At 44.1% G+C, this 14,675-nt stretch overlaps 2 protein-coding genes across 2 annotated transcripts in view; both read right to left on the bottom strand.

Annotated features, from left to right (window-relative positions):
- The window catches only part of MTERF4 (mitochondrial transcription termination factor 4), a 6,149-nt gene extending 4,743 nt beyond the window's left edge, over window positions 1-1,406 (bottom strand). Inside the window, exon 1 of the mRNA XM_008049855.2 lies at window positions 1,359-1,406. Within this exon, the coding sequence (XP_008048046.1) occupies window positions 1,359-1,379 (21 nt within the window). The 5' untranslated portion in view covers window positions 1,380-1,406. The remainder of the gene's footprint in view (window positions 1-1,358) is intronic.
- A 3,005-nt stretch (window positions 1,407-4,411) lies between these two features.
- The window catches only part of PASK (PAS domain containing serine/threonine kinase), a 37,506-nt gene continuing 27,242 nt past the window's right edge, over window positions 4,412-14,675 (bottom strand). Inside the window, 5 exon segments of the mRNA XM_008049854.2 lie at window positions 4,412-4,883; window positions 4,885-4,970; window positions 5,550-5,696; window positions 7,578-7,711; window positions 11,742-11,941. Coding sequence (XP_008048045.1) covers window positions 4,845-4,883; window positions 4,885-4,970; window positions 5,550-5,696; window positions 7,578-7,711; window positions 11,742-11,941 — 606 coding nt within the window. The 3' untranslated portion in view covers window positions 4,412-4,844.

Below are 14,675 nucleotides of genomic sequence, written 5' to 3'. Positions count from 1 at the left end.
GCCTTCCAAGTAGCTGGAACTACAGGCATGCGCTACCACACCCAGCTAATTTTTTTTTTAAATTTATTGTAGAGATGAGGTCTCACCAAGTTGCCCTGGCGGGTCTCAAACCCATGGGTTCAAGCAATCCACTCACCTCAGCCTCCCAAAGCATAGGCTGAGCCACCGAGCCCGGCTACATAACAGTTTTTATAAGCAATCTGCAAAACCGTCTCTGAGCTTAAGCCTAGAGAGTAGGAAGTTCACATATAGATAAAAGGATATTTCAAGGGCATGGAGATGGGAGTCACACAGGTACAATATCATTAGCTTTCGCTGCTCTAACTCCAAGGACATGTACAGGAAGGGAGTGGGAAAAATGAATTCTACGCCACCTGGTCATGCTTGCCAAAAAAATCTGGACCTCAGATAGACTCCAGATTAACGTAGCTAAACTCACCCCACAAGAATCTTGTGGGATACAGAGTTGACCCTTGAGCAACAGGAGTTTGAACTGCTAGGGTCCACTTATATGTGGATTTCCTTCCCTCTTTGCCACTCCTGAGTGAACAAGATCAACCCCTCTTCCCTCCTCCTCAGCTAAAAGACCTTTATGATGACCCAATTCCACTTAATGAACAGCAAATATATTTCCTCTTCCTTATCATTTGCTTAATGACATTGTTTTCTATAGCTTACTTTAAGAATACAGCTTATCATATACATAACATGCAAAATATGTGTTAACTGATTGTTTATGTTATCAGTACAACTTCCCATCAACAACAGGCTATTAGTAGTTAAGAGTTAAGGAGGTCAAAAGTTACATACAAATTTTCAACTTGGGGGGATGCCTCTAGCTTTTGCATTGTTTAAGGGTCTACCGTAATTAGCTTGTACAGATCCCAGTTGACCTAAAAAAATGTCTTCAATGGTTCAGACCAGCGCTTAACAAACTAAGCACAAACCACCCAGGCACTCAAAACCCTTCATATCGGTTCCAACCCCTTTTCCACCGTCATCGACTGTCGCACCCCGGCCCGTAAGTCAAGTCCAAGTGCTTGCCGCTCTCCAGCCTCAGCCGTCTCCCATTGTTGATTGATGGTCCAGCTGCTCCCTCCGCTAAAAATAGTGGGCAGTTGTCGGATCTGCCAGTCGCCCCGCCCCAAGAAACTGAGTTAAAGCCGCACGAATCCAGCAAAGAGCCACAGGTCCACGTATGCTGACAAAACTAGGTCAGCGTGTACGGACCACACAAGAAAGCTTTTCTCACAAGCTTCCACGGCCCACCCGTGAAACATCTCGGTGGCAGTGGCTCTTCAGCGTCCTGGTGCGCCTGCCCGCGACCCCCGCGGGGCCAGGCACCCAGCACAACCTACCTGCCGACAGAGAGCAGCCATAATGTTGAGGAGACTGTAGTTGCGATGGCGCCGGAAGTAGCCGGCACTCCCCGGTCCTTTATTTCCGGCCCCCGGGTCCGTCACCGCTGCTGTCCCGGCACCAGGGCGGGTGCGCGGGGACTGCGTTCCGTCGCAGAGACGGTGGGTCGTGACTCCAGCAGGGAGTTTTGCAGAGCTCACGGCTTTCCGGGGCTCGGTTCTCCCGAATCTGCCCCTACAAAACGGAGGCTGGTGGCGTGTGCGTCACCGCACCGCCGCCGCCTGGTGCTGCAGCCTGAGCCCTCGGGTGCTTGAGTTTTCTGTGGTTACTCGGCTGCACCACCCGTCTTTCCCATGGAGCTCTCAGCTAGTTCAAATAGTCTCCCTGGCCCATACTCTTGCTTCAGTGACCTTAGAATTCCTCTTAAGAGTACATATAAAATGAAACCATAACCTTGATTCAATAACTTAATAGGAGAGCGCTAAAATCTTTCCTAAAGCAGTAAAAATGGATTCAGCTCCAGATAAGGATACTTAAGATTTTTATTGTGTAAAAATCTGTATTCAGAATGAACAGCGGGGCCACACATACAAAAAATAAGTCTTTACCTTTGTTTTCTTTTTTACCCTCAGCCAGTGGAAGATAAGAATTTACTGTTTTTAAATGACTCGACTCAGATAATAAAATGACAAGAGCTATGGCACATTGCCCTTTATAAATAAGAGCCCTCTCAAAAGTCTGGTTTCCTCAGGGTGAAATACAGTAATGTTCCTGCCTAAAGTGTATTCATTCTGATTTCATCTCTAGACCTGTTTGGTTATAGAACCCAGGCAATTTTCAAAAGAGACAGTTGTGCAAATAAAAAAGTATGCTTTCTCAGCTCCCTAAATTCCACCCCTTGTTATCCCAAATTGTTAATTGATAAGCATTTGTTTTATCTACTTCTTGCTGAATTGAGATACAGGGCTTGGTTTCTGTGTGAATACCCATTCAGAGTTATCTGCTTTGTGCCTCACACCCGCTGGGTGCTAATTATTTATGCAAAAATATCTTTTGACAAAAGGATTATGTCAAAGAAAATGAAGATTGTATTCTGTGTAGAACTACAGAATTAGTTGCTATTGCTTTTTTTAGATGTAATTTTTTCTTTTTCTTTTTTTTTTTTGAGTTGGAGTCTCACTCCGTTGCCCAGACTGGAGTGTAGTGGCATGCTCACAGCCACCCCAGCCTCAACCTGCTGGGCTCAGGCGATCCTTCTGCCTCAGCCTTCCAAGTAGCCAGAACTACAGGTGCACGATACCATGCCTGGCTAATTATTTGATTTGATGTAGAGATGAGGTCTTGCCAAGTTGCCCAGGCTGTTCTCGAACCCGTGGGCTCAGGCAATCCCCTCACCTCGGCCTCCCAAAGTGCTGGAATTATAGGCTTGAGCCACTGCACCCAGCCATAATTTTTTTCTTAAATACTCAACTGCCAACACCTTAAAATAAATTGTGTGACTGCTTTTACACTGAATGCCTAAGAAAACCCTGTAAGCCACCCCAACTCCTTGGAAAGAATCAAGGAACCTGAACAGGTCATCTAGCTCTAGAAATAAGGTGATGGCTGGGATGCAAGGATTACTATGAATAATTGATCCCTTTAGTCTTTTGTGAAGACAGCTTTCTTGAACCATACTTAAAACAGCGGAAAAATGGTCAGCCTCAGCCTCAGCCTCAGAACTTTTCTCTGGGTCCTTTCTGTAAAGAATACTTGCAAAATATCAGGCCTTCCACTACCATGAAGACAGCTGAGCTTTAATTATTTAATTCTTTTCTTATAAAGAAGTAACAGTTCTTGAAGAGCTAGGATGTTGTAGTCTCAGCCTATTATCTGTCTGAAAACCACCATTCTGTAACATGTTACAAGCATCATAAACAGTACAAGGAAAAGCATTTAGAATTCTTAGAATATCAAAAAACTTATTTGAATTCTAAGGAGTAAATGTCACTAAATTCCTACTATACACTTCTAAAAACTTTGCACCTTTAATGTACTTGATGAAAGAGGGTGCCCCTCCCCAACTCCATCAGTTACTTGTGATGGCAGGGAGACACAGCAGCACTTTCTAAAGAAAGGAGACGGTAATACCCCATATTCTGCTAGATGTGACTAAAATCAACTGTGCTCTGATCATCCTAAAAGAAACAGTTGTGTGCCTCCTAAGTAGCCACTAGAAACTGAGCACAGAACCCACACTGAATGCAGCCTGGCCCCCAAGCAGCTTCCAGAGAGTTCTGAACAGGAGTAGTTTGGAATATGAAGAAAAAGTTGGTGTAATGATGACATGGAAAAAGGGAAGGTGTTTTGGCTTTGGTTTTGTTTTTCTTCTCAGCAGGAAAAAAAAGAGAGGTTTCACTTTCACTCCTAACCACTCCCTTCCTCTAACCCAGACATGAAATAAAACTGGATTTAATATGCTTGACCTAGCTAAATACATCTGAGATGGAGATGGATTGGATCCTAAGAGAGGGAATCAGCCAGCTGAGTATGTGAGAAATAACACTGAGGATAGACAGAGCTGGAGCTCCTCATGTAGACCAGAAGCGGTCCCTGGAAGGACCTCATATAGACATAGAGGTGGGGTCTAGAAACCCTTCACACAGACAGGGATGGGGCTGACTGGCTGCAGGATGTTCAGGGACAGCTGGCAGTGCACCACATGTTGACAGCAGAGTCCTGCTACAGAGCCCAGACAAGGGAAGTCCTGGAGAATGCCACACTGTCAACCTGTCTTCTTAGATGGAGCAAGCTTCAGAGCCCTGGGCCCACCCCTGGTGGGGCCTGCCTGTGAAAGGGACCCCAAACTTACTAAGGCCAGACTCCTTTCCAGCTGTGACAAGTGGGGTACACAAATGGTAAAAAAAAAAAAAAAAAAAAAAAAAGTGCTTCTCACACCCAGCACACTGGAACAATTCACAAAATCCAAGTCAGGATAATTGTTTACTAACAAAATTGCTTTAATTTGAATGGTGTTCAAGGAAATAAATTAATGAAATCATTGGATCATTTGGCAAACTAATTCTGCATATTTCAGGTATCTATTGCTCAGATAAACATATGCCAAGTCAGATGAAACAAAACATATGCATTATACACAAAAGTAGAGAATTAAAACATTCTTTAATGGCTGTCAGAAGTTCACAAATCAAAAGCCCCTTAATAGTATAAAACAATTGAACACTGCAATGTTTTTCTAGGTCATGAAAAGAAGTTAATTCCAAGTCTATTTTATAAACTTATAATAATATAGTATTACTGGCTTTTGTTCTGGCATTTATCAAACTTGCACATGAGTTCCTAGAAGGCGAATTGGGCCTAATTCTTGAGCATTTATCTTCTCCAAATAGATGGGGTCTGAAAACCATATGATTTTCCTAATTAAATGGAAAAGAGCAGCAAGAAGCTAGTTTTCAGCCCATCAGTGGAGAGGTGTCCCTATGATGTTAATAGCACTGGCTGTTAGGAGCCTCCCCTGGGGCAGGAGCCCCCACAATGCTCCTGAGTCTGAGATGCTTCATTGAGACTCCTAGTGCTCATCTCCAGACTGGCAGTTGACAGAGCTCCACCTTCTGAAGAAAAAAGAAGACACTGTATCAATCACATGCTAACAACACAAGATTCTAAAATACTTTGCTTCTCCCTGGAAGAAATCCTAGAAGAAAAAGCTGCAGGGGGTTCCCCATTAGAAACGCAGCTGGCAATGTTCCAGAAGTAGAAATCCTGCTCAGGTGCTGCTCAGGTGAGCCATCAACACCAGCTTGGTCTGACTGCTCTGAGTAACAAAGCCTTGTCTGAAGAACCACAGGCCTCAGAACCCCTAGAGACACTCAGCATCCATGGCCCCATTCTACCCTTTACCCCAGTCAGACCATCACCAGTTATATTCCTCAATCCCTTCTCCCATGGGCACTTGTACCTTCAAGGTCCACAGCCATACCTGAACCCCAGTAGAATCCAGGGATCCCTGGACAGAATCAAGTCCCTTCTTCACAGGTAACAGGCCACTGATAGGCCCTGACATTTGTGTCCAGGGCAGCATGAAGGAGGGAACCTTCTTCTCCTCCTCCTGACCCAGGAAGGCAGCCTGATGACCTCCTCATTTCAAGTAAAGTCACTTAGGGAAGGAAGGATGCCAAGAAGCCTCTCACCTGGCTTGTTTACTGGACACACCTCTTCCCATGTGTAGTTAGCTAGGTTCACAGGTTGTATCACCCACGGGTCTATCACCAGCTTGTCCAAGGTGGTGCGCTGCTCAGGGGCTGGCTGCAGCAGCCCAGACACAAGGCTTATGAGTTCTGGGGACACAAAGAACACAGATGATATATCTGGGTCAGGATCAAGTGGGGTACATCTCAAAACTGCAGACTCCTGGGTGACCATACCCCTGCAGGGCCTTTGGGTGGAAGGCAGCCTGGGAACCGCAGGAGATCTAGTGCATGGCCTACTTGCACTTTGAGAAAAGCTGTGGGAGATGCTTGTCACCTCTGAAATGAAACCTTAAAGTTCAAGAGCCATCTCACTCAGTCGGTTTGTTCTCAGGGGCTCTGGCTATGAAGAGCCATGAATAACACAGGGTTAACATGATGGTTAAGGGGAAGGCAATCAGTAGGGGCATCCCCATATTGGTCCCCAGAGGAAGCCATCACAAGCTCTAAGAGGAGCCACCAGCTTTGAGTCTGGATTCCAATCTCATTTCCTCTAACAATGTGGGTGCCAACTCAGCTAGGGCCACTCAGAGCCTCACTGTCCCAGAGGACTCATCATGAGAGCCTAGTGGGAAAACACATGGAACAGTTTCTGTGGGTGGAAGAACATGCTTCAAGAGCTATAGTGTCATAGAAATCCAGCAAAGCTCTACAAAACCTCTTTTATGCTGCTACAAACTAAGTCATGGTCTACCACAGTTCTTATGTTGAAGCCCTAACCCCTAATAAGACGGTATTCAAAAGTGGAGCCTTTGGGAGGTAGCTGGAGTCAGGTAAGGTCATGAGAGTGGAGCTCCTCCCCCAACAGGATTAGTGTCCTTATAAAAAACAGGAAAAGACCATAGCACATGCACTCTCTCTGCCTCTGTCCTCTCTATGTGAGGACATAGCAAGAAGGTGGCCATCTCCAGAACTGTGAGAAACTCATGTCTTTTGTTTAAACCCAGTCTATAGTACTTTGTTATGAAGCAACTAACCTAAGCAAAGAATCAAGGCATAGAGTTTATGTATGAAGGCATTCATTACCTCACTACTTATAACAATAGATGATTGTTACAGAATCACAGAATGTCATGACTGGTACCTCGGAACTCTATGGTCCAGCTACCCCACTGACCACTGACTGTCTGTCAAACCCTCACTAGTTCCTAGGGCTCCTGCAGAGTGTAAGCTCCTGAGGTGACCCACTCCAGACTGAGGAAGCCTTTCTGACCACTGAGCCCACATCCATCTCCCCCATTTGTCCTTGCTGCAGATGCAAACTGCACGCTTGCCCCGAGAGGAGCGGAGTCACCTCATCGGGAGCTCATGGTGGGACCAGAGTCCCATGGCTTCACGTGAGTTGTTGGGGGTCAAGTCCCTCAATCCACCTCCCTGCACCCCATGTGAGAGAGTTTCTAATCTAAGTGCATGATCTTACAGTTACTGCCAGGGCCAAGTGTACTGACTGCAAGTCTATTTCTCACAAGAGGGTCTCCAATATCCAAAGGGGAACACTAATAAAAATTAAATTATTTGGGAGGTCAAGGCAAGAGGATTGCCTGAGCCTAGGGGTTCGAGACCAGCCTGGGCAACTTGGTGAGACATTGACTCTACAATATATCAAAAAATAAGCGATATGGTAGCATGCGCCTGTAGTTCTGGCTACTTGGAAGGCTAAGGCAGAAGGATCGCCTGAGTCCAACAGGTTGACGCTGGGGTGGCCATGAGCATGCCACTGCTGCACTCTAGCCTGGGCAATAAAGTGAGACTCTGACTAAAAAAAGAAATAAAAAGTTAAATTATCAAGATAGTCTAAAGTCATATTCAAATTATTCTTATTCGGATCAAAGTATTACATAAATAGAACAGAAAGATAAATGAGGTTACCAATATGGACAAAGATAGACTGAAGAAAGAGAGGAAGTGGGAAAAAAACTGCTGGTTTATGAGGACAGTGTCATCTGTTGGTCACTTATGGCTTGTGCTCACCTTCAGATACCAAGTACGGTGGGTGTATCTCAGCCTCCACTGTTTCCTCCAGCTCACAGAAGGGGTTCTCCTCAAAGATCAGAGTGTACAGCGTGACTCCCAGTGACCACATTTCTAGCTCTGGTCCTCGGTAGCTGTGAGGAGGAGGAAGCATCAGGGCATCAACGCTGGGGCCTCCACAACCATCACACAAGGCCAAGCAGCAGTTTTCAGGGAGATTTGCTACACCACTCCACCACATTCTCAATTTCCATGCACATCTGCCCCAAGTCAGCCACCAAGCCACGTGCCAGGATAGAGAGGCCCTTGGGCAGTTCCAGGTCTAATCAGGAAGGAACACCAACTTCAAGATGAAACAGTGCACACAGCTCATGGGAGCAAAGCAAGTGTCCACTTGGGGGCAGAAGGGCCTCCTAGAGGAAGCAGAACAAGAGTCACTTGGCTTGCTGAGGGCCACAAGAGCCACAGACAGGTTTAGAACAGGGCAGCGTGCCCTTTAGATGAGGCTGGGCATGTTTGTGGTATGGCAGTAGACAAGCACTCACTGTGGCAACAATGTGAAGGATGCTCAAGGACGAGACTGGAACAAGTGACAAATACTGAAGGAGAAAGTGAGGTGACAGCAGCAGGGATAGAGAAGAAAATGAACCAGAGGGCACAGTGGAGGTGGGTGTTTTTAGGCAGTGGGCCAACTGGAGGAGCAAGCTTTGGACAGAAAATGCCCTGGGGGGTACACTACGGTTATTTCTCATCATCATAAACATCTTCATCCAAACTACCATGTATTGGACACCTAGAGATGCTGACACTATAGCAGGCATTTTATATGGTTTAACCCTAATCCTCACAATAGCCTAGCAAGACAAATATGGTCTTCATGTTACACAGGACAACAAGACTTGGTGGGGTGAAGTTGCTGCCAAGTAGAACCAAGGCCCTGACCATGTGCTGCCTGAGGCAATAAGTTTCCTGGGGCTGGAGTTTTGAGGGCAGTCGGGCCTGGATAGTAAGTCTGGGAAACATCAGCCTTTCACCAGAGCCATAATTAGATAAGGCAGAAAAACTACAGCGGTGACAAGAAGGCCAAGGACAGAGCCCTCTGCTGGACTCAGAGAAGAGGGACCAGGAAGGGAAGAGAGCAGACGCAGAGCCCACAGCAGTAGCATGGGTAAAGTCAGGCCACTAGGTTAAGTGGAGAGAGGTCACCAGCACAGACCTCAGGGAAGCAAAGGGGACAAGAGACTGAACGAGCTAAAGCAAGAAAATCAGATTCAACAGTTTTTGTCTTTGAGTGGCTTCTGTTTTTTAGAGAAATATTTCAAGAATTTTAGAAGTCAAAGAGACGTAGCCAATAGAGTAGAACAGGAGTCAGCAACTTTTTCTTTTATTTATTTATTTTTAATTTTATTTTAAAGATGTGGGGTGGAGTTCAGGATTAGGTATACAAGTTGTCATCACACAGGTAAAGTTTGGGCCTCCCTTTGGTCCCCACTTTGCCTGGCTTGAGATCAAGCATCCTTAAGCAACTTTTTTCCACAAAGAGCCAAATAGTAAGTGGAGCGCATAGTCTCGTTCAGCTACTCAACTCTGCCATGTAGCACAAAAGCAGCCACAGACAATACATAACCAAATGAGGACTGTAGTATTCCAATAAAACTTTATTTATGAAAACAAATGGCAGGAGATATTTGCACACCCTTGTTCACAGCAGCATTATTCACAACAGCCAAAAGGTGGAAGCAACACAAATTGTCCATTGACAGATGAATGGATAAATGCAGTATATACACACAATGGAATGTTATTCAGCCTTGAGAATGAAGAAAATACTGTTACATGCTACGATACAGATGAACCTTGAGGACATTAGTGAAATAAGCCAGTTACAAAAAGACAAATACTATATGTTCCACTTATATGAGATACCTAGAATAGTCAGATTCATAGAAACAGAAAGTAGAATGGTGGATGCCAGGGAGTTGGGGAAGAGAATAGGGAGTTTGTTTAATGGGGACAGTGGCTAAATTTTACATGTTGAAAAGTGTTCTAAAGATGGACAGTGGTAACAGTTGTGACAATAACATGAATAGTCTTAATGCCACTGAACTGTATACTTAAAAATTGCTAAAGTGGTAAGCTTTCTGCCATGCATATTTTACCAGAATAAAAAGATAATCAACTTTTAGGAACAGTAAGCTGCAGGCTGAATTGGGACAAAGGTCATAAAGTAGTAGGAGGATATGAAAATGTTGAGGAAGGAAGCAAAGTTCCTAAGGACAGCACCAAGAATCAGAACTCAGAAAACTTTTCACTCAGTGAGATGGTAAGAGGATGTAGGATGAACAAAGGAGCTCATAGGAGGAAGTCTACAACCCAGCAAGCCCAGGAGCACCACAGCCGCTTGCATGGCAGGAAAGGAAGGGCCAGAACAAGTGACAGAGACCTCACAAGGCAGGGGCTGAGAGAGAAGGCCAGAGCAACAGCTCTAGGTGGCAGGGACAGAAGGTCACTGAACAGCACTGAGCTGTTGGCCCAGGTTGGAACCCATACCCACCTCCCCATTCTCCCCCACAGAAGCTTCGCAGCCTGAGTGCAGGATGGGCATTACCAGCCATGCAGCACATGTCACAGGTCAGCGGACAGGGGACACATAGTTCCCCCTAACATGAACAACACAACACCGACATCAGGGCAGAATCTACTGGCACTCATCAAGTATCACAGTAACCAAATCAGATCTGAAAAGAAACTCCAAGGCCCTTCTCAGACCATCCCCCCTTTCATATTTCACACTGTGATGGCTCTGAAGATGTATGGAGGCTCTAGAGGGAAGAGCTTATTTGTGCTCTCTCCATGCTCTGCACACAGGCACCAGGCAGGCCAGAGAAAGCCCACCTGATATGGAGAAGCTGGCGCAGACGGAGGGCTGCTGGGTTCAGAGGACCCAGTGTGGCAGCCTAGAGCCAGCACATCCTGACTGAGATGAAACGTGGCCTAGATAGACACCAAGACCTAAGCGCCAGGTCACTTCTCGCCCCAATGTTGAAGGTTCTCATAAGACACGACACAGAGACGGCAGTGGCTATAAGCGAACACTCTAGACCCAGGCCGCCAGGTCAGATCCCGCTCTGACCATGTCTATCTAAGTGACCTCACATACCTGTCCCACGAGAACAATATCAGCCTCCCTCCTAAAGGACCACTTGGAGCGGGCACAAGCAATATGGCAGACTGCTACAGTGGTGGGTTGTGCAGGTCCATATGTCACTATGACTGTCTGATCTTCTAACCATGAACTCGCCTAGAGACACATTCTAACCACACGTCTAAAGTATGTGTAGATGCTAGAGGAAAATACTTGTTGTCTGTTTCAGACTTCATGAAATCCATTTCATATATATAAAGACACACTTGGTTTATATGCAAATGACACAGATCTAGGCACATGCAGGAAAAAGTACAGTCAGCAGACAGTTTCCACTCAAGCCCTGCAAACCCATGAGCAACAACAGTTTCCTTTCTATTTTTCTTTCCTCTCAAGTTCTCCAAGAGATGGTCCTGCCCAGGCCAGCCCCCAGCTCACAGGCTCCCCTTACTGCAGAGATGCAAATGCACCCCAGGACACTGCTTCTCCCCCAGCAAGAGCAGAGATGCTCAGCTGGCCCCTATCCTCAGGGCACAGCTGAGCAACAGGAGGCTGGCTGGTCAGTGATAGCAACCCCAGCCAGGGGTTCCATCTTTAGCACAAATTCCCTGCAATAATACTTTCTCTATTACTCAACTTCTTATATGGCTAACCCGACAATATTTTATTGGAGGAAATTATTATTCCTGTCATCAAAATAAATAAACCTAACTGAAAAAGAATCCTTTTCGTTCATTTGAAGACTACATTCTTTTGGGACTTTTTAATCTTTGTCTTTTATATTTTTCTTGTTATGTAAAAAACATAAACACAAGTTGGGAAAACAATATAATGAACCCCTATATAGCTATCACCCAGCTGCCTTTGATCAATATTACCTTGCCTGCCTGTCTGCCTACTTCTTTTTCAAAACGCCCTTACCACAAATTAAAGCTGTTTTCCCACCTAAAACCAAACCAATAATCACAGTATCCTGACAAAAGACACAAAAACAGGCTATACTGAAGCATAATACGTACGGATTCCCCATGAGAACTTCAGGTGCACAGTACTCAATGGTTCCACAAAAAGTATAAAATAATTTGCCCCTTTCCAAGTAGGCAGCTGAGCCAAAGTCTATCAGCTTAATTGTAAAGTCTTCAGCAATCACGATGTTTTCATCCTTGATGTCCCGATGAATAATGTTCTTCGAGCGCAGGTATCCCACTGCCGACACCAGCTGGAATCAGGAGGCCAAAGAGGACTTTTTAAAAAAACAATTCAAGCAATACATGCATTAAAAATAAATTTCAGCAAAAAAGTAATAAATAAACATAAAATAAACAACTGATAATTAAATGGTGACAGGAAATAAATTTGGATGCTGAAGATATGATTCAAAGCAAACAGGAGGCAAAGCAGATCCAGACAGTATGCTCACTATGGCTGGCACACATGAGCTAGCAAGGCAGCAACATAAAGACATGATTCATAGTTCTATCTGCTCCAGAGAAAACCTTACCAGCAAACACTTGCCCCATGATACACACCATGACCATCTCATAAGGAAAGACTGGCAAAAGCTCAAAGAAATTTGTGGTGGGCAACCAAGTGAGTACAGGTTTGGTGTTAAGTGGGAAGTGCCCAAGAGAGCTGAATCAACACCCTCAGTTCACAGGAAGGGAGCATGACTTGCCCAGAGTTCAGGTAGCAATTTGGGGCAAAACTGGGAACAGAAACTCCTACTTTGGGGCAGCTTCTCAAAGAGCAGCATGATGTATATCAAGCCACCCTTTCCCAACATGTGTGATTCTCAACGATGTGGACTTAAAGTGGTTCCATTGGAAATGGGCTTCATTTCCATTGTAGAGTTGCTACAACATACCACTGCCCAGTCTGCATCTCTCATGACACAGGACAACAAAATTAGCCTATCAGTTAAAGTCAATAAGATTCATAAAATGTCTGACCACATAATTTGCACACCAATTGTACCAATCAACTTAGTGATTTCATGGATGAGGTTAATCATTTTGATCTTTAGAGACAATTTTATATTTACAAATGAATCTCTGAATGAGAAGCAATAGTTAATGATAGGTTAACTCAATTAATTAAATTATAGTTAATTGCCCAGAGTTCAGGCAGCAATTTCGGGCAAAACTGGGTACAGAAACTCCTAACTCAGGGCAGCTTCTCAAAGAACAGCATGATGTATCAGACATCTTTCCCCAGCATGTGATTCGCAACAATGTAGACTTATATGCCCAATTAATTAAATTATATTTAAAATATAAATATATGCATATTTACGCATACATATGTGCCCATATGCATACTTATATATACATGCACATTTATGTACGTACATGTGCAATATATACATACCTACATATGCACATGTGCATGCATTCACATGCAACATATAATGCATATGTACACATATAAACATATATACATGCATGCATGCATATTATACGTAGACATATACATATCAGTCAAGATTCAGCCGGGAGACAAAAATCATACATTAATTTGAACATGGAACATTTCACTGAGATTTAACTAGTACTGAGGGATAAACTACAAAAGGGTAAGCACAACAACAAAAAAAGAGAGAACTTGAACCAGGAAGAGAAGCCGATCTTCCTGCAGGTCCCTCCCCTGCTCTGGCCCAACAGAGCCGCCCATGGAGCTCCCTAAATAGCAGAGTTGTTCCCAGTCCCTAGCTTCCCTACTGTTGAGCAGGCTCTAAGGAATTTAGAGCTGAGAGGCAATACACTGACAACTGGCATAATTTATATATACATGTATGTATGATAATATATTTTTATAAAATTATGAATCTATACTTACATACAATAACATTTATGTATATATATTTACAAAGGGGCTATAGATATTTCTGCAAAGATTTTAAAGGACAGAATTCTATCATTAACCATAACACTAGCCCCAGAATTAATAACTGATAGGTAGTAGCTAGTAGCTTTTAACAAGTGACTCCTTATGTTACCTCATACAGATGCTCTGCTTGCCATAAAAATTTCAGAGACAAGTCTTTGCCACAAATTAAAGTAAATAAGTACATAATCTTCCAACATAGGAAGAGGGAGAGAGGTTACTTTTTTTTGGCAGAACCATAATGTCTGAAACTTACAAATAGGTGTCTGAGAAACTAAATTTCAGGAATCTAATAACATCTGAGCGTGTATAGCTTTGAGGAAGAAATGTCAACTTATGGAAGTTGTCGTTAGAAATCAAGTCATCTCAGCTCGCAGACTGGGAAAAAATATTTGCCAACTCTCTGTCTGACAAAGGCCTAACATCTAGGATCTACAAGGAATTCAAACATGCTGAAAAGAAAAAAACAAACAGCCCTATTACAAAGTGGGCAAAAGATATGAATAGACAGTTCTCAAAAGAAGACATATGAGCAGCCAACAGATAAATGAAAAAATGTTCAACCTCACTAGTCATCAAAGAAATGCAAATTAAAACTACACTGAGATACCACCTAACTCCAGTCAGAATGGCCATCATCAATAACTCAAAAAATAACAGATGCTGAAGAGGATGTGGCGAAAAGGGAACACTTCTGCACTGTTGGTGAGAGTGTAAACTAGTACAGCCTCTGTGGAAATCAGTGTGGCGATTCCTAAAAGTTCTAAAAATCGACCTTCCATATGACCCCACAATCCCCCTACTGGGAATATACCCAGAAGAACTAAAATCACTCTATAAAAAAAGATACCTGTGCACATATGTTTATCACAGCATTGTTCACAATAGCAAGAACATGAAACCAACCGTGCTGCCCATGAAAAGAGAACTGGATTAAAAAAATGTGATACAGCCGGGCTCGGTGGCTCAGCCTGTAATCCTGTGCCCTTGGGAGGCTGAGGTGAGTGGACTGCCTGAGCCCGCGGGCTTGAGACCTGCCTGGGCAACTTGGCGAGACCTCATCTCTACAA

The sequence above is a fragment of the Carlito syrichta genome, unplaced genomic scaffold (genome assembly GCF_000164805.1).
Source record: "Carlito syrichta isolate Samal-C Ts95f unplaced genomic scaffold, Tarsius_syrichta-2.0.1 Scaffold138451, whole genome shotgun sequence".
In the NCBI taxonomy this organism is placed as follows: domain Eukaryota; kingdom Metazoa; phylum Chordata; class Mammalia; order Primates; family Tarsiidae; genus Carlito; species Carlito syrichta.
This window is presented reverse-complemented; position numbering and strand designations above follow the sequence as displayed.